The following is a 17,854-nucleotide window of genomic DNA, read 5'->3' as shown; positions in this document are numbered from 1 at the left end:
TCACTAGTCAAAATGCCCGGACCGATTTTTTGTCCCAATCCAGCCCTGAACTAATGAATTAATTTCCTAATTAATTTTGTTTTATTTTAGTTTTGTAAATACACAATGTCATTTTAGATAGCTTTCATTTTCTTACAAAGCTGCTTTTCTTTCAGTGCAGCTTAAATCATTAGAGGCAAATTTAGAGGGGGCGGGTAACCAGGTTTATGAGAAACTAAAAACCAAATTTAGAAAAGGGACAGATATGTGAGGGGGAAAATACTTAATCACAAGAAAATAAAAGATGCATTTAGGAGAAATTATAAGGAAAAAAATCTAAATTTACCAGAAAAGATTTGAGAAAAAGGGAAAAGTTTGGCAAACGTAACAAAAATAAAAACAAAGAGAAACATGTCAAATCTGGAGAAATGGAAATTTAAGATAAATACCGCTAAGTTAACGGCGCTACTGAAAAGTTCAACCTAGTGATCGTTTTCTACAGTCATGACTTCGAAGCGTATTTGTTAATAAAGTTGTTTGGGGGAAAAGGGTAATGACGTCACCGGAAGTGAGGTGTGTGATTCAGTTGCTAAGCTGCAGCCGAGCAGTAAACGGACCGTCGACAAGTTGCTGTCGCCGTCTCACCGGATCAACTTTAAGCCGTCCGTCGGTGACCGACAGACCGAGGTAAGCTCCCCAACGCCAGACTGCGTCTGCTCGGTCCAAGTTCCGCCGGGGAGCCGCTGCTCCTGACGCCGATGCCCGGCCTCAGTGTTCGGCTAACGTTAGCCCGGAGCTCGGTACGGCGGGTGGTTAGGTCAGCACCGGTGTTCCAGATCAACTGGCGTTTAGATCAACTGGCGTTTAGATCAACTGGCGTTTAGATCAACTGGCGTTGGTCGAACAGATGTGTGGCAGTCTTGCGTTTCAGGAGCTCCTACCGACAAACCAGCAAAAAACGCCAAATGTGTCATCTGTGACACTTGTGAGGTTGTCTCAAACACACTCCGTCAGTCTTGATGCTGTTGAACAACAAAATGTTTAAAAATGTGGCGAGTTTACCTGGTGATATCCTCATGCGCGACGCGATCGCGAAAACAGCAAACAAGTAACACCACGCCGATGTTGTTCACAGGACACAAAGAGTAAACGATCGTTTACTCTTTGTGTCCTGTGAACAACATCGGCGCCAGTTGATCTAAACGCCAGTTGATCTAAACGCCAGTTGATCTGGAACACCCGCCACAGAGTCAGAGTTAACGGGTTAAAGTGGGGAGCAGACGGACCTCCTCTGCTGTGTTAGTCTGAACATGAGCTCGTCTGTGGTTTAATGAGCTTAATGAAGAACCTTAATGAGATTACCTGAAGTTAGCTGAAGCTCCAGGAGAGCAGAGCAAACACTCCTGACCACAACAGCACTGCTCAGTTAGTTTACCGGTGTTTTCATACACGTTATGATCTGAGAAAAATGCGCCAGTTTCCATAAACAGAAATGTTCGCTTCAGTCTGCAGACAGTAACACATGAAGGTTCTTGCAGATTTTAAGTATTATTTTTGTGTTAGAAAAATAGATATTATCTAACAGTTTGGATGTAGATGAAGGTGCTGATGAGGATGAGAAATATCTTATTTATCCCATATTTGGGAGACTTTTGTTATAGCAGGAAATGAATATCAGACACCAACCGACATCACCTGATAACACCAAACAAGATTTATTCTGTTTGTTCATTTGTGAAATCTTGTGTTTGCAGGTGAAGAATTATGTTATTTAAGAAAAAAATTCAAGGAGTTTGAATTGTGCGGTTGCTTTGAGGTTGTTGATGATGTATCTGCACCGTGTCTTTATGGATCACGAGATGAACTGTGGTACTGCATGAGGAAGTCGGGAGTAGCAGAGAAGGATGTGAGGGTGGTGCAGGACATGTATGAGGACGGAGAGAGACAGTGGTGAGGTGTGTGGTAGGAATGACAGATGGGTTCAAGATGGGGGTGGGATTACATCAGGGATCTCCTCTGAGCCCCTTCTTGTTTGCTGTGGTGATGGGGACAGGCTGATAGACGAGGCCAGGCAGGAGTCTCTGTGGATCGTGATGTTTGCAGATGACACCGTGAGCTGCAGTGGGAGCAGGTCGAGGTATGCTCTGAACACAAGAGGAATGAAAGTCAGTAGGAGGAAAATAGCTGAACCGAAGAGGATAACGTGCCACTCGTCTCACACTCATTCACACAATGAGAGAGACGAGTGGAAAGGTTAACATGCAAGCACCGGAGGTAGTGCCAAATGAATAATTGTTTCTGAGACGTGAGATGTGGGAATTTATGGATTTAAAATTTATCGCTCAAGCAGCCTCAGAAAGGCAGAAGTGTGACAGTTTTTTATAAAGCTAGGTCTTTAACTGCTGTTGACTTTGACCCTGGCACGTTCTCCTCTTTGGCTCAGCTATTATAATGAAATCATTCTGGTAGGTGATTTTAATTGGGATCGGTTTTCTCCTGTGTCTGATTATTTTAAGGCACACTGTTTTTAATCTAACACAAATGACTAAAGCCCCACACACCTTATTCCCCAGATAAATCATCTTTGATTAATGTGCCACATCATTTCTCCACAGCAGTTTTTACCAGCGACTTGACTGATCGCTGCATGGTTGGTGCTGCGAGGAACAGTTTCATGCTCTGAGCATCATCACAAACAGAAATTTAAAGCTTTTACATGAGCAAGCCTTTTGTCACGACTTCATGAATTTACATTGGGTCAGTTTTACATTGATGGACGGTGTTAACTTAGCTTGTAAATATTACTCTGAGAGTTTTATCTGCCTTGTGGACAAACATGCTGCTTTTAGCCAGGTCAGAGTGAAAGGGCGGGACAGGAAGCAGCCCTGAGCAGCTTCAAGAAAGTCCGACACTGATGCCAATGGCTAAGGTTTGGCAGCTGCGTAATAGCTTCGCTGCTTCTATTAGGAAATCCAAATGTGATCACTTTCTGATCTTAACCACTGACAGTCTCAAAGTCCCTGGGACGCGTTGGCAGACTATAAATTCTCTCTCTGACAGCTTTGAAGAGCATTAACATTAAAAAGTCACCGGTCCAGACAGTCTGTCTCCGTTTTTCTTGCGTCTGCTTGCAAGCATCATAGATGAGCCAGCGTCTTATATTTTTAATCTTTCCATACAACTGAACACTTCAGCAGAGATCCCAGTGTGCCTTTGTACTGCCCTCCTGAAAGGTGATGATTCTTGGATGGTAATAATATGAACCAATCTGCAAACTCTGTATTTTAGCTGAGATTCTTTAATGGCTGAGGAATAATCAACCTTAGAGCTATCAGAATGAAAATGATATTTTATCTCTCCAGTACTGTAACTTAAAGGTTTAAAATTTAAAGTTCTCAATGATATCTACGAGGCCCTGGAAGCAAAGAAATACTGCACCCCTCTTTTTATTGATCGAAAGCCTCCGGCACTGTTGATCGTGGGGTTTTATGTCAGAGGTTATTGGAAAAGGGCCGTTCAGACCAAGCTAAGCACCTTTCTCACCATAAGCAGTGTGTGCAGTTTAATGGTCTCTCTTCCAGTTTTTTAAATGTGACTGATGGAGTGCCACAGGTTTCTGTCTTGGGACCTGCGTTATTTACTATTTATGTCAGTGCTGTGGGACAAAATCTAAGTGCAACTGCCTATTTTTACGCAGATGATTAATTGTGGTAATAATCTGGTACCCTGGTATCGACATGGTTTTCGAACATTTGCAGTTAGCTTTTGATCGTACACAGTCACAGCTGTTTCTGCTAAGGCTGTCTTTGAAATGCATCTATAAAAAAAACCACGGTTGTGTTCTTCTCAGAGGGTTCGGTTAACCCTAATCCTAACTTCCCTCTCTTGTATCTTCTCAAGGTACAGTGGGGCAAAAAAGTATTTAGTCAGCCACCGATTGTGCAAGTTCCCCCACCTAAAATGATGACAGAGGTCAGTAATTTGCACCAGAGGTACACTTCAACTGTGAGAGACAGAATGTGAAAAAAAAATCCATGAATCCACATGGTAGGATTTGTAAAGAATTTATTCGTAAACCAGGGTGGAAAATAAGTATTTGGTCAATAACAAAAATACAACTCAATACTTTGTAACATAACCTTTGTTGGCAATAACAGAGGTCAAACGTTTACTATAGGCCTTTACCAGGTTTGCACACACAGTAGCTGGTATTTTGGCCCATTCCTCCATGCAGATCTTCTCGAGAGCAGTGATGTTTTGGGGCTGTCGCCGAGCAACACGGACTTTCAACTCCCGCCACAGATTTTCTATGGGGTTGAGGTCTGGAGACTGGCTAGGCCACTCCAGGACTTTCAAATGCTTCTTACGGAGCCACTCCTTTGTTGCCCGGGCGGTGTGTTTTGGATCATTGTCATGTTGGAAGACCCAGCCTCGCTTCATCTTCAAAGTTCTCACTGATGGAAGGAGGTTTTGGCTCAAAATCTCACGATACATGGCCCCATTCATTCTGTCCTTAACACGGATCAGTCGTCCTGTCCCCTTGGCAGAAAAACAGCCCCATAGCATGATGTTTCCACCCCCATGCTTCACAGTAGGTATGGTGTTCTTGGGATGCAACTCAGTATTCTTCTTCCTCCAAACACGACGAGTTGAGTTTATACCAAAAAGTTCTACTTTGGTTTCATCTGACCACATGACATTCTCCCAATCCTCTGCTGTATCATCCATGTGCTCTCTGGCAAACTTCAGACGGGCCTGGACATGCACTGGCTTCAGCAGCGGAACACGTCTGGCACTGCGGGATTTGATTCCCTGCCGTTGTAGTGTGTTACTGATGGTGACCTTTGTTACTTTGGTCCCAGCTCTCTGCAGGTCATTCACCAGGTGCCCCCGTGTGGTTCTGGGATCTTTGCTCACCGTTCTCATGATCATTTTGACCCCACGGGATGAGATCTTGCGTGGAGCCCCAGATCGAGGGAGATTATCAGTGGTCTTGTATGTCTTCCATTTTCTGATGATTGCTCCCACAGTTGATTTTTTCACACCAAGCTGCTTGCCTATTGTAGATTCACTCTTCCCAGTCTGGTGCAGGTCTACAATACTTTTCCTGGTGTCCTTCGAAAGCTCTTTGGTCTTGGCCATGGCGGAGTTTGGAGTCTGACTGTTTGAGGCTGTGGACAGGTGTCTTTTATACAGATGATGAGTTCAAACAGGTGCCATTCATACAGGTAACGAGTGGGGGACAGAAAAGCTTCTTACAGAAGACGTTACAGGTCTGTGAGAGCCAGAGATTTTCCTTGTTTGAGGTGACCAAATACTTATTTTCCACCCTGATTTACGGATAAATTCTTTACAAATCCTACCATGTGGATTCATGGATTTTTTTTCACATTCTGTCTCTCACAGTTGAAGTGTACCTCTGGTGCAAATTACTGACCTCTGTCATCATTTTAAGTGGGGGAACTTGCACAATCGGTGGCTGACTAAATACTTTTTTGCCCCACTGTATTAACAATGAAGCTGTGGAGTCTTACAAACATCGAGTTCCTGTTGAAGCTAGGCTGAAGCTGGAGTTTTGTTTTTCTTAGAAATGGATCGTTGGACTTTGTTTATCACGGCATTAAGATTTATCACCGGCTCAAAACCTTTAGCACACCACTGTACGTTATATTCACTGGTTGATTAGTCCTCATTAGCCTCATGCAGGATGGTTCATTGATAGCATTTTGTCTCTAAATTCATTTCTGGTTTACTCGTCTCCTATTTGTCAGATTACCTGTAATCTGACAAATAGTTTAGTCACAATCTGCGGTCTCAGGACTTCTTTGCACTCACTGTTCAGACCTCAGAGAGAAGGTATTCTCCTTTTCTGTCCCGTCCTCATGGATTACATGACAGAAGGATTTCAGGCTCTCAGCTGATTTTGCTCGTAGACTTTAAAAGACGCATAAATGGTTTTGTGAAATCATCACTGGGAATCTTGTTTTTAGTTTGACTGTGTAGACACTTGGTAAAATATTCAATATTTTATTGGTGTTATTTTATTATGCCTGTTTGAAACAGGTCTCTCTTGTAAATGAGGCATTGAGTCTCAGGACTATTTGTATAAATAAAGGTAAAATGAACAAGCACTTGGTGACAGTGGTGAGGAAAAACTTATTGTCACAGGAAGTAACCTCGAGAAGAACCACGCTCGGGGAGGGGCCGGTATGGGAGTGAGGGGAGGAAAAAAAAAAACACTCAGTGCATCATGGGAATCCTTCAGCAGCCTGAGACTATAGCAGGAGAAATCTGCTCTCTCTTTCTAGTCCCTGTCAGGACTCTTGCTGCAGCATTTTGGATTAGCTGAAGGCTTTTCAGGGAGTTTTTAGGACATCCTGATAATAATGAATTACAGTCGTCCAGCCTGGAAGTAATAAATGCATGAACTAGTTTTTCAGCGTCACTCTGAGACAGGATATTTCTAATTTTAGAGATGTTGCACAAATGGAAGAAAGCAGTCTTACATATTTGTTTAATATGTGCGTTGAAGGACATGTCCTGGTCAAAAATGACTCCAAGGTTCCTCACAGCGTTACTGGAGGCCAAGGTAATGCCATCCAGAGTAAGAATCTGGTTAGATACTATATTTGTAGGAAATTAACGGTCATCAAGGTTTTTATATCTTTAAGACATTCCTGCAGTTTAACTAACTTATATCATCTGGCTTCTGGCTTGTATACAGTGTTTTCCAATAATAGATGAGTTTAAATACTTGGGGTCAACCATCCAAAACAAGGGACAGCACACAAGAGACATGAAGAAGTGTGCAGGCTTGGTGGAGTTTCAGGGGTGATTTGTGACAGAAGGACGGCAGCCAGCATGAAAGGGAGGGTTTACAGGGTGGTAGTGACACCTGTGTGGTTTGGAGGCCGAGCTGAAGACGATGGTATCTTCACTGGGAGTAGAAATGAGAGCTCAGCGTCAGAGAGGCGAGACTGAGACGGTTTTATATGTCTTATCTCTTCTATCACTTATTTATCACTGTGTTGTGTTCCTGCAGGTGTTTGACGCTCAGTGCAAACACTAAATCAGAATCAGAATCAGAATACTTTATTGATCCCTGGGGGAAATTATTTTTTGTTACAGTGCTCCATTTTAAACCAGGAGCTGATGTCCGTCTCATGAATTAACCTCAGCCGGGGTCGTCAAACACAGCAGCCAGTCTCCCAGTATGACCAGTATGGCTGCCTCCAGCACAACCAAGATCGCATGGCGCCTTCGTGAGTATTAAAGTTACTCAAACGATCATCACACCCTTCCTGTCCAGCAGCCCAGCCCGACCTGAATTTGTTCCTCCTTTGTTGCCGTACAGAGGAGTTCGAGGCTCAATCCAGCTCCATTTCCTGTCTGGCTCTGGGGAAAAGCTCGGGCCGCCTGCTGGCCACAGGAGGAGAGGACTGCAGGGTCAACATCTGGGCCGTCAGCAAGGCCAACTGCATCATGGTGAGTCCCCCGCAATGCAAAATGCGATGGGTTTCTAATTTTTAAGGTTTCCGTCGAGGTTTTTTAGGCCTGAAACATGAGCAGATTCAAAGGAACCCATCCTTTACCTACTGCTCTTCTGCAGTCTGCAGGTCATGATGCCCACACCTGCCTCTCTCCTGTCACCACCTCACGCTTTTATCTTTATTATTGATTCATTTCTGATTGTTAAATGATGAAAACAGAGTTCGCTCCATGGGAATTAAACAGACTCATGTTTCCCCTCCACTGCTCGCCATCTTCCTCCAACTAAACTAACCTGCCTGACCTCTTACGTTGTGTGTAGTGCACCACATCATGGCAGAGCGCAGACTGTATACAGAGAGTGCAGAATTATTAGGCAAATGAGTATTTTGTCCACATCATCCTCTTCATGCATGTTGTCTTACTCCAAGCTGTATAGGCTCGAAAGCCTACTACCAATTAAGCATATTAGGTGATGTGCATCTCTGTAATGAGAAGGGGTGTGGTCTGATGACATCAACACCCTATATCAGGTGTGCATAATTATTAGGCAAAGTCCTTTCCTTTGGCAAAATGGGTCAAAAGAAGGACTTGACAGGCTCAGAAAAGTCAAAAACAGTGAGATATCTTGCAGAGGGATGCAGCAGTCTCAAAATTGCAAAGCTTCTGAAGCGTGATCATCGAACAATCAAGCGTTTCATTCAAAATAGTCAACAGGGTCGCAAGAAGCGTGTGGAAAAACCAAGGCGCAAAATAACTGCCCATGAACTGAGAAAAGTCAAGCGTGCAGCTGCCAAGATGCCACTTGCCACCAGTTTGGCCATATTTCAGAGCTGCAACATCACTGGAGTGCCCAAAAGCACAAGGTGTGCAATACTCAGAGACATGGCCAAGGTAAGAAAGGCTGAAAGACGACCACCACTGAACAAGACACACAAGCTGAAACGTCAAGACTGGGCCAAGAAATATCTCAAGACTGATTCTTCTAAGGTTTTATGGACTGATGAAATGAGAGTGAGTCTTGATGGGCCAGATGGATGGGCCCGTGGCTGGATTGGTAAAGGGCAGAGAGCTCCAGTCCCACTCAGACGCCAGCAAGGTGGAGGTGGAGTACTGGTTTGGGCTGGTATCATCAAAGATGAGCTTGTGGGGCCTTTTCGGGTTGAGGATGGAGTCAAGCTCAACTCCCAGTCCTACTGCCAGTTTCTGGAAGACACCTTCTTCAAGCAGTGGTACAGGAAGAAGTCTGCATCCTTCAAGAAAAACATGATTTTCATGCAGGACAATGCTCCATCACACGCGTCCAAGTACTCCACAGCGTGGCTGGCAAGAAAGGGTATAAAAGAAGAAAAACTAATGACATGGCCACCTTGTTCACCTGATCTGAACCCCATTGAGAACCTGTGGTCCATCATCAAATGTGAGATTTACAAGGAGGGAAAACAGTACACCTCTCTGAACAGTGTCTGGGAGGCTGTGGTTGCTGCTGCACGCAATGTTGATGGTGAACAGATCAAAACACTGACAGAATCCATGGATGGCAGGCTTTTGAGTGTCCTTGCAAAGAAAGGTGGCTATATTGGTCGCTGATTTGTTTTTGTTTTGTTTTTGAATGTCAGAAATGTATATTTGTGAATGTGGAGATGTTATATTGGTGTCACTGGTAAAAATAAATAATTGAAATGGGTATATATTTGTTTTTTGTTAAGTTGCCTAATAATTCTGCACAGTAATAGTCACCTGCACACACAGATATCCCCCTAAAATAGCTAAAACTACAAACAAACTAAAAACTACTTCCACAAACATTCAGCTTTGATATTAATGAGTTTTTTGGGTTCATTGAGAACATGGTTGTTGTTCAATAATAAAATTATTCCTCAAAAATACAACTTGCCTAATAATTCTGCACTCCCTGTATAAAGGATGGGTGTAGATTTGAATTCTGAAAAGTGAAGCTTAAACCTGCGTTTTTCATGGATGTCCAGCAGGGGGCGACTCCTCTGACTGTGAATAGAAGTCTGTGAGAAAACGAGCCGCCTCCTCACCTGATCTCTGAGCTCAGTAAACAGTTTCCTGACAGCTTTATGGTCTCAGTCGCTGTTTTCAGGTCTTATTGAATAAAAGATGAAGCTCATTTTGGAAATGATGGTTTCCATTAGTGTTCAGGGGACGATAAAGCAGGAGATGAAGGTGGGCTTATTTTGTGATTGACAGGTGACGTGGTGTCCCTCAGCAGCTTCACTAACACTAACATTTTGATATACAGTCTGTGTTTTGAGTTTTTGAGAAAGGAGCGAGGTGCAGTTTTAGGTGATGATGTCTGTTCTGACTGTTTCCTCTCAGAGTCTGACTGGTCACAAGAACCCAGTGGAGTCTATCCATTTCAACGTGTCGGAGGAGCAGGTCGCCGCCGGGTCGCAGTCAGGTTCAATACGAGTCTGGGACCTGGAGGCTGCCAAGAGTAAGACTCTGTCTGTTCTGTGGCTACGAGGCTTTTTAGTCAAAGCTTCACCGCCTCTAAACTGTCTGTGTGCGTAATTTATCTGCACAGGTGCTTTAGATCAGCGGTGGACAGCGTAAGGTTCACACTGACAAAGAGAAGTGAAGTGAGCGAACCAGTCGATTAGAAATATGACACACAAAGAGCTGAAACATGTTAAAATCAACTTGCTTTTTTTTATTAGTGTGGTGAGTTTTTTCTAAATTTCTGAGTGCAAAGTTTGAGCTATGAGCTCTTCCACCTCTGCTGCCTCGAGGACACAGGACATCCGTCATACCACATGATGTCAGCCTCTGTAATATAGTACATCAGTCTGATTGAGTATATGTTATTATTAGTAGTATTTTTCCATCTACTCTTATTTTGAAAATTGATACAGCTTCCTCAGTGTTCAGTCTCAGGCTGTAACGGAGGACGTTGTACCCCGCAGTCAGAATAATCGTCCGTCCCATCATGCGGAGGCGTTTTAATGCACCTAAGCTGGGTCTTAGTTAGAAAGAGATGCAAAGAGGTGACCCTGCTGCTTCCTGTGCTCAGTTTTAAGGACTCTGATGGGACACAAAGCCAACATCACCAGCCTGGGCTTCCATCCCTTTGGAGACTTCCTGGCCTCCAGCTCCATGGACACAAACATTAAGGTAGGCGTGCTTTCCTGTGTGAGAACATCCTTGAAGTCTTAATCCGCTCTAATGAAATGTCTCTTCTTTTCTGCTGTCAGCTGTGGGACTTGCGGAGGAAAGGATACGTGTTCAGATATAAGGTAAGTTTGTGCTCAGGATGACAGGCCGGCTCCTAATATCCTGCTCGAATCCAGGTGCACGTTTCTAACAGGTGGACAGTGGCTGCAGGTGGATTTGGTAAACACACCTGTGGTGACCTAACAAAGTGTGATGTGGACATTTGCTTCAGTGGAATCTGATCTTTTATGCAAATGAGTTGACCTCATCTGACCTGGAAACAGCACCGTGTGAAAAGCTAAATCCTGATTGTTTTCAGGTTTCTGACAGATTTTTGATGTTTTTCAGATGTTTAAGCCCCGCTCTACATTCTGATGCTTGTTTTCCACAGTTGTACCATCACATACAAAACAAACACACACAGACACGTGGTCACTAGTGATGGGATTTCCGGCTCTTTTTAGAGATCCGGCTCTTTCGGTTCGGCTCACTAAAAAGAGCCGGCTCTTCAGGTTGTTTTGTTGCTTTAATTAATTTATTATTAACAATAATATAAAATTATGCACAAAAGGAATTACTAACATAAAAACAAGTGGTTTTATTTATATATGTTTATATATAAATATATGCGGTGGCCCCTAGAGACAAAACACGTACAAACTCCAAAACACATTTCTAGCATGAACTGAACTTCCAAAGCAGAGCTACTAGATCACTTAAATTACACAATTGAAAGCATGTGTGTATTGTTTGTGTATTTATACACAGGCACTCATATATATATTCAAATAATTTAAAAAAAAGTTCATTTACCTGTTATTACCACACACCAAATCCGGTCGTTGGTACTTGCTGGCTTGTGTAGCCACAAGATAACAAAGGCTCAACACTGCGCCCAGCATCCTGGAGCACTTCTGTTGTCTTTTGTACGTGTTTTGAGTTTTTATATGCTTCTGAGTTTTTATATGCTTCTGAGTTTTTACGTGCTTCGGAGTTTGTACGTGTTTTTACGTGTTTTGGAGTTTGTACGTGTTTTTACGTGTTTTGGAGTTTGTACGTGTTTTTACGTGTTTTGGAGTTTGTACATGCTTCAGAGTTCGTACGTGATTTGAAGTTTGTATGTGCTTTGTCTCTAGGGGCCACCGTAAATATACTTTTATTTATTCACTCCACATAAAATGTAATAAATAAATCATATAATACAAAAATCAACTATTCACATTTCAAGTTTTAACTATTTAAATTTCAGCTTTTTCCTTTCACAAATTTAAAGTGAAAAGAACACAAAACACTGCAAACCACAACACAATTAAATATAAATTATAATAATATGAAAACTAAAAGAACATGCATATTCTCTGTCATATGGACCTGCATGAATAAACTTTCTCAATCCTTTATCTCTTTCTTAAGGTCTTAAGTTTTGTTGTTTTTATGTTTTTATGTTTTACAAAAAAAAAACTTCACATTTTTTATATTTTTAAACGAAAGTGACATGCAAGGATATTTTTCTTTAGTGATGTTGCTTCAGCAATCTCAAATACTAATTATTCTGGGAATTTTTATGGTCAAACTATGTGATTTTCCAAATGTGTGTGTGTGTGGAGTAAAATGACCTTGTTCTTATGATGTTGTCACCGTGAATCATTTAGGATTAACAACACAAATTGTATCGATAGCAGAAACAGTCTTATAACTTATAATTCTCACACGTTACCGCTAGTTTTACAAACGCAGTCTTCTTCAGCTCTGTTTATGTAGCTTTTATGAAACTGATTTTCCATAGTACAAGTAGAATTTAATTTTTCTTTGCTCTCCAGTATAAATGCAATAATTTGCAGGCTTTTTACTGAAACTCTCACAATGCAACACTCAATGCTCAGAGCTTCATATATCAACAGCTCTGAAAATATCTTCTTTTTTAAAGTAATGTAGGACAGGATCTCTCACTCTCTGTGTCTCAAAAAAAACCCAACTAAACTGGCAATCACCACTAAACAAATGAAAGTAGTTTATGGCTTTTTTATCAGCTGCATTTCTTTCATTTATGTATTGATCCCATTGTTTATTGGTAATGCTTTTAGGTCACTGTTTTAGCATGTCTGCCTCACACTCCATTTAAACAGTTTAACAGATAGTGGGAGGAAGGTGGCATTGGAGTTTGTTGGGTGCTCCTTCTGAGACCGATCTGTTGCAGTCTGTTTGGCCACAGCTGTGGGTGCCTTCTTTGCTGATCGCTTTATTCTCTCTTCTAGCATACTCCTTAATCTTATCCAATTTCAGTTTATCCAACAACAGATGCAGCCTGTGATCCACTCATTTTAAGCATTCAACATAAGCAGCATGCCAAAATCCAAAACAAAGGCAACAGCAATTCCTTCAAACTCAGGTGAACGCCTGCAGAGCCACAGCACACACACACACCAAACCGAATAGCAAACGTAGCGGTGGGCGTGTCACAAAAACATCTTCTATGGTCAGAATCCAAACTGCGTTCAAACAAACAATACGCAGCACAAAAACACAGTTTACATACCACCGTCGTCTTCTCCTTATCTGTCAGACTAGCCGATTTTATGGGTGTCACTGTGCGCCAAAGCCGAGGACGCTCAGAATGATTCGGATTAAACTGTGTCAGTCGGAGCTTTTATGGAGTCTTACAGTAAACGGATTATTGCATTTAAAAGAACTGAGAGACTTCAATTTAATTTTGTTTATGCAGCGCCAAATCACAACATCAGTCACCTCAATGCGCTTTATACTTTAAGATCTACATACAGAGAAAAACCAACAATCATATGACCTCCTATGAGCACTTTGGCGACAGTGGGAAGGAAAAACTCCAGAACCAGGCTCAGGGCTTCTACTTTCCTTCAAAATAAAAGCTTCACATGAGTCTCGATAGCAAAAATCTGACCAGTGTTGGTGTTGCAGGGTCACACTCAGGCTGTGAGGAGTTTGGCCTTCAGTCCTGATGGGAAGTGGTTAGCTTCAGCGAGCGACGACTGCACCGTCAAGGTACGACCTGATCTGACGTCTCACCTTTAATGTAAAAAATATATTTTAAGGATTGTTTTTCCCGGTACTTACATGTTGTGGTAACTCTGACTCTGTAACAGTAGATGCTGAGAAACCTTCAGAGTAACTATAACCTGCAGGAGTTACACGATGCTGTGAATGTAAACTGTGAAGCAGAACATCAGCAGCAGGAAACTGTGCAGAAAGGCTGGAAGACGTTAAAATGTTCCAGCTGGTCCTGGTTCATGTTTGGTAGTCACGTGTTCCCATAAAATAAAACGAGCGATTGAATCGCAACATTTTTAGATTCTTCTACATTTTAAAATGGTTTTAAAAGGTCCGTCTGTTGAATCACTTCAGTGTTTTAGGATTTTTAAGATCCATCTTTTCTATTAAAATAGTTTTCAGGACACTTCTTGACCCAGGTTCAGTTACATTTATTTAAATAAAGTAATAAGCTGGTGATGTGTAACGACTCGTTAGGCTAACATTTCATCGATGTTTAGAATTAAGTTTCATTTCATTTGCAGCGGTCGGATGTTCGGGTGTTTGAGAGCATCTTGGGAATTTAAAAGTGTGAACATGATGTGTTTATTCTGTAAATGCTGTGAAAGCATCAAACCGGCAGCATCCTGTAATAAAATCGCTCATTCTGATTGGCTGAAGGAGGTGAGCTCTGCTCTCTTCCTGTTCGATGACCTCAGCCCTGTCCTCTTGTCTCCATCAGCTGTGGGACCTGGCTCAGGGGAAAACCATCACGGAATTCAAATCTCACACCGCCGCCGTCAACATCGTCCAGTTCCACCCCAACGAGTACCTGCTGGCCTCCGGAAGCTCCGACAGGTACGTCGCCGCAGGCCGAGCGCCCGAGACGCAGCAGCTCGGAGCTGAAGGAGCGACTCATGAGTGGAATCAGTGTTTGTGACACTTTGTGGCTCGTTTAGTTTTTCTGTTTCATGAAGCTCAGAGGCTGCGCGAGGTTGTCCTCTCTCTGTGCCGCCAAGATTTTATTTTGGTGCTGAGTTTGATTGTTTGTGGCATTTTTTTAAATGTAACATTTCTTTTAGTCTGAAATTCTTTTACTTTTTTTCACATACATGTCCTGTGTCTTCTACATGTCCTCTGCATGTGCCACTAAATCATACATTTATAACTAAAAGTAAACAGGAAATATAATATAAATATAATAAAATGGAAATAATAACTCATCCTTTCTCCAACACAACCAGCAAGTGCACTCAGTATTTAATCATTTCTTTATTTTTGCATATGAAGTATAAATAAGTATTCCAACATGAATCACTTAAATTGATTATTATGTTTAATTTGAGGACATCGACCTGGTGTTAGAGACAGTTTATAAGTTACACCAGCAAGCAAAGCTGTAGTTTGTGGCCTGATTTTCCGATTGTCATGTGATCGTGATGGAGCCGTTAAAGCTTTGAATGTGTCACTTCAAAGAAATGAGACATTTTGTAGGTTTTGGCCTGTTTTAGTGACAGAACAGGGAGCAGGGTCATTTTTATCTCAAACAGTTTATTGATGGAATAAATCTTACTCTCATTTATGAGAATAAGAAGTGACTCAAACACATACTTTCTTCAATTAATTATAAAAATGTCTTTAGCTTAGCTTGTAGTTAGAGCTGGGTTAGGCGACCCTAACCATCCCTCAGGTTCCTGGGGACTTCCCATGATGCACTGAGAGGTGCACTTTGCCCTCCACTCCCTCTTTTGTTCGTGTTTCGTTCCTCTTTTCTCTTTCTCCTCATTTACTGACTTGTCACTGCTGACCGTGGATCTGTTGGAGGTCTCTTCCTGTTCCTCAGCCGTGTTGTAGCGTCTTCACCTGACACTATAAAACACCTACAGGTGTCTCTAATGAGCTGCAGCTGTATGAACTCTGCATGTGCTTGCAGGACCATCAAGCTGTGGGATCTGGAGAAGTTTACGATGATCGGCTCGTTGGAGGGCGACACGACTCCGGTCAGGTGAGTTTTTCCCCGTTGCAGCAGGGTGTAACTGGAATGTGACCTCTGACCCCTGTCCCTGTGGTTTCAGGTGTATATGTTTTAGCCCAGATGGCTCCTGCCTGTACAGCGGCGCCACGGACTCGCTGCGGGTCTTCGGCTGGGAACCGGACCGCTGCTTTGACGCGGTGCCGGTGAGCTGGGGAAAGGTGTCTGACCTCGCCATCTGCAACCAGCAGCTGGTGTGTAGCTCCGCCCACCGCTCAGTAACAGTACTGTGCAGAAGTTTTAGGTAATCTTAATCTTCCACCTTCTCCACATGTCAGATCGGCGTGTCTCATCAGCTGTCGAGTGTGTCGTCCTACGTGGTCGATCTGAAGAGGGTAAAGAAGAGCGGTGGCGCCGTGATCCAGGGGATCATCCAGGACGACCAGCCGCTCACAGAGCCGAAGAAGGACCCCAAAGGAGCGGCACTGCGAAAGAACTACGAGAGACCCACGACCACCTGCAGATCGCAGAGGTACGGCACACTGAGAGACAGGAGAAAATACTCCAGATACTGCAAGTACTGACTCCTGGATTTAAAGTTTTATACATGAGCCACTGGTTTCATTCATCAAACACTCAGATCACATGTCATATATATATATATATATATATATATATATATATATATATATATATATATATATATAATAAATATATATATATATAATAAATATATATATATATATATATATATATATATATATAATAATATATATATATAATAATATATATATAATTTATATATATATATATATATATAATAAATATATATATATATATAATAATATATATATATATATAAAATCTTATTTGACTTCAGTGGAAAAGTTTCGCTTCCAGATTCTTTAATAAAAGTAAATAAAGTAAAAAATTTGCAGTTTTTCTTCTAAAAACAAACAAACAAATGTTTGTGATGTCATCAGGTTGAAGCACCGTTCAGAGTCTGACAGGCGGAGCCCCGAAGGGGAGAGGCGGAGCCCTAGCGAGGACGTGTCATGGTCCTGGGCCATGTGGGCCCAGTATTCTTAGTTTTCATGTATTTTTGTATTTTGTTCTTTATTTAGGCCATGCTTCCTGGGTTGATCTGTTACGTTGTTCCTTATGTGTTTTCCCTTCGTGACTCTTACCCCCTGTGTGCCCCTCTGTGTATTTATGAGCCCTCGTCTCTCTTTGTGCTTTATTCTATGTTTTCCCCAGCCCGTTATGTCTGCGTTCTCCCCGTGCTCTCTCTCCTCCTGTCTGAACCTCTGTGCCTGTACCCGTCAGCGTTATGTTCACCCCGCCCTGTCTCGTTATGGTTATCTGTGTCACCTGTGTTCCCCGTGTGTTCCCACTTTCCTCGTTAACCCTCTGTGTATTTCTGTCTGCGTCTTCCTCTGTTCGGCGTCGCGTTCTCCCTCATGTTGTGTGTGTTCCTCCCTGTGTTTCTTGGCGAGCTTTGTATTTAGTTTTCCCAGTTTAGTTTTGTATTTCCTACGTTCTGCCGTGCCAGCATTAAAGCTGTGTTCTTTAAGTTTATCCCCGTGTCTGTGAGTCTGCATCTTGGGTCCTTCTCCTGCCTGCCACACAACGAACCATGACAGGACGAGGCGGACGAGAAGCTGTCGTCTGCTGAGATCCACAACGCCGAGGACTACAAGGCCATCTTCCAGCCAAAGAGCGCCATCTGTAGGTGGACCCGGAGCATCGCAGCTCAGATGTTGAATAACGAATACAGTTATACGTACATACAACGAGATCTGTGAAATATTGCTATTGAAAAGGACGCTGAGTTCATCTTTAATCAACACTGCACCAACAAAATCTGTGTTTAGTTTCCCCGAAAGCTTCTATTTCCTCACCTGTTGATCCACCTGCAGCATCGCCATCAGTTCTGCTCTGGCTGATTTTGAGAAGCAGGCCATATTTGAAAAGTGAGAGGAGTAAACATTACTCACTGTAAGAGCCAAACAGGATGGGAGGATCTGATTGGTTCTTTGTGCCTTTTTAAAATATTCATCCTAATGAGGACAAAGACACTCTCGTCATTTCTTCTTTTGTTTTCATGTCGTCACATTTATTTTGCAGTCTGAGCTCCTCGTTCTCCTCTCTTCCAGCTCGCACTCCTCCTAAGATGTCGGAGCCTTTTCCCGCTCCTCCAGAGGACGGTGAGTCCAGCACAGCTTCACGTTT

At 42.5% G+C, this 17,854-nt stretch overlaps 1 protein-coding gene across 1 annotated transcript in view; it reads left to right on the top strand.

Moving 5' to 3' along the window:
* Positions 1-342: 342 nt before the first annotated feature.
* LOC147338498 (katanin p80 WD40 repeat-containing subunit B1-like) overlaps positions 343-17,854 on the top strand; it is a 28,071-nt gene continuing 10,559 nt past the window's right edge. The window contains exons 1-14 of the mRNA XM_086296139.1: positions 343-666; positions 7,108-7,241; positions 7,334-7,464; positions 9,814-9,931; positions 10,508-10,608; positions 10,689-10,730; positions 13,582-13,665; positions 14,393-14,508; positions 15,584-15,655; positions 15,726-15,876; positions 15,961-16,154; positions 16,606-16,672; positions 17,266-17,350; positions 17,779-17,829. Of these exons, the coding sequence (XP_086152265.1) occupies positions 7,193-7,241; positions 7,334-7,464; positions 9,814-9,931; positions 10,508-10,608; positions 10,689-10,730; positions 13,582-13,665; positions 14,393-14,508; positions 15,584-15,655; positions 15,726-15,876; positions 15,961-16,154; positions 16,606-16,672; positions 17,266-17,350; positions 17,779-17,829 (1,261 nt within the window). The 5' untranslated portion in view covers positions 343-666; positions 7,108-7,192. The remainder of the gene's footprint in view (positions 667-7,107; positions 7,242-7,333; positions 7,465-9,813; positions 9,932-10,507; positions 10,609-10,688; positions 10,731-13,581; positions 13,666-14,392; positions 14,509-15,583; positions 15,656-15,725; positions 15,877-15,960; positions 16,155-16,605; positions 16,673-17,265; positions 17,351-17,778; positions 17,830-17,854) is intronic.

Source organism: Aulonocara sp. 'chitande type north' Nkhata Bay, linkage group LG1, assembly GCF_057382095.1.
Source record: "Aulonocara sp. 'chitande type north' Nkhata Bay isolate Kocher_YH1m ecotype deep benthic linkage group LG1, A_spYH_male_GT1.1, whole genome shotgun sequence".
Taxonomy (NCBI): Eukaryota; Metazoa; Chordata; class Actinopteri; order Cichliformes; family Cichlidae; genus Aulonocara; species Aulonocara sp. 'chitande type north' Nkhata Bay.
Note: the sequence above shows the minus strand (reverse complement) of the source record. Positions and strands in the feature narration are given on the sequence as shown.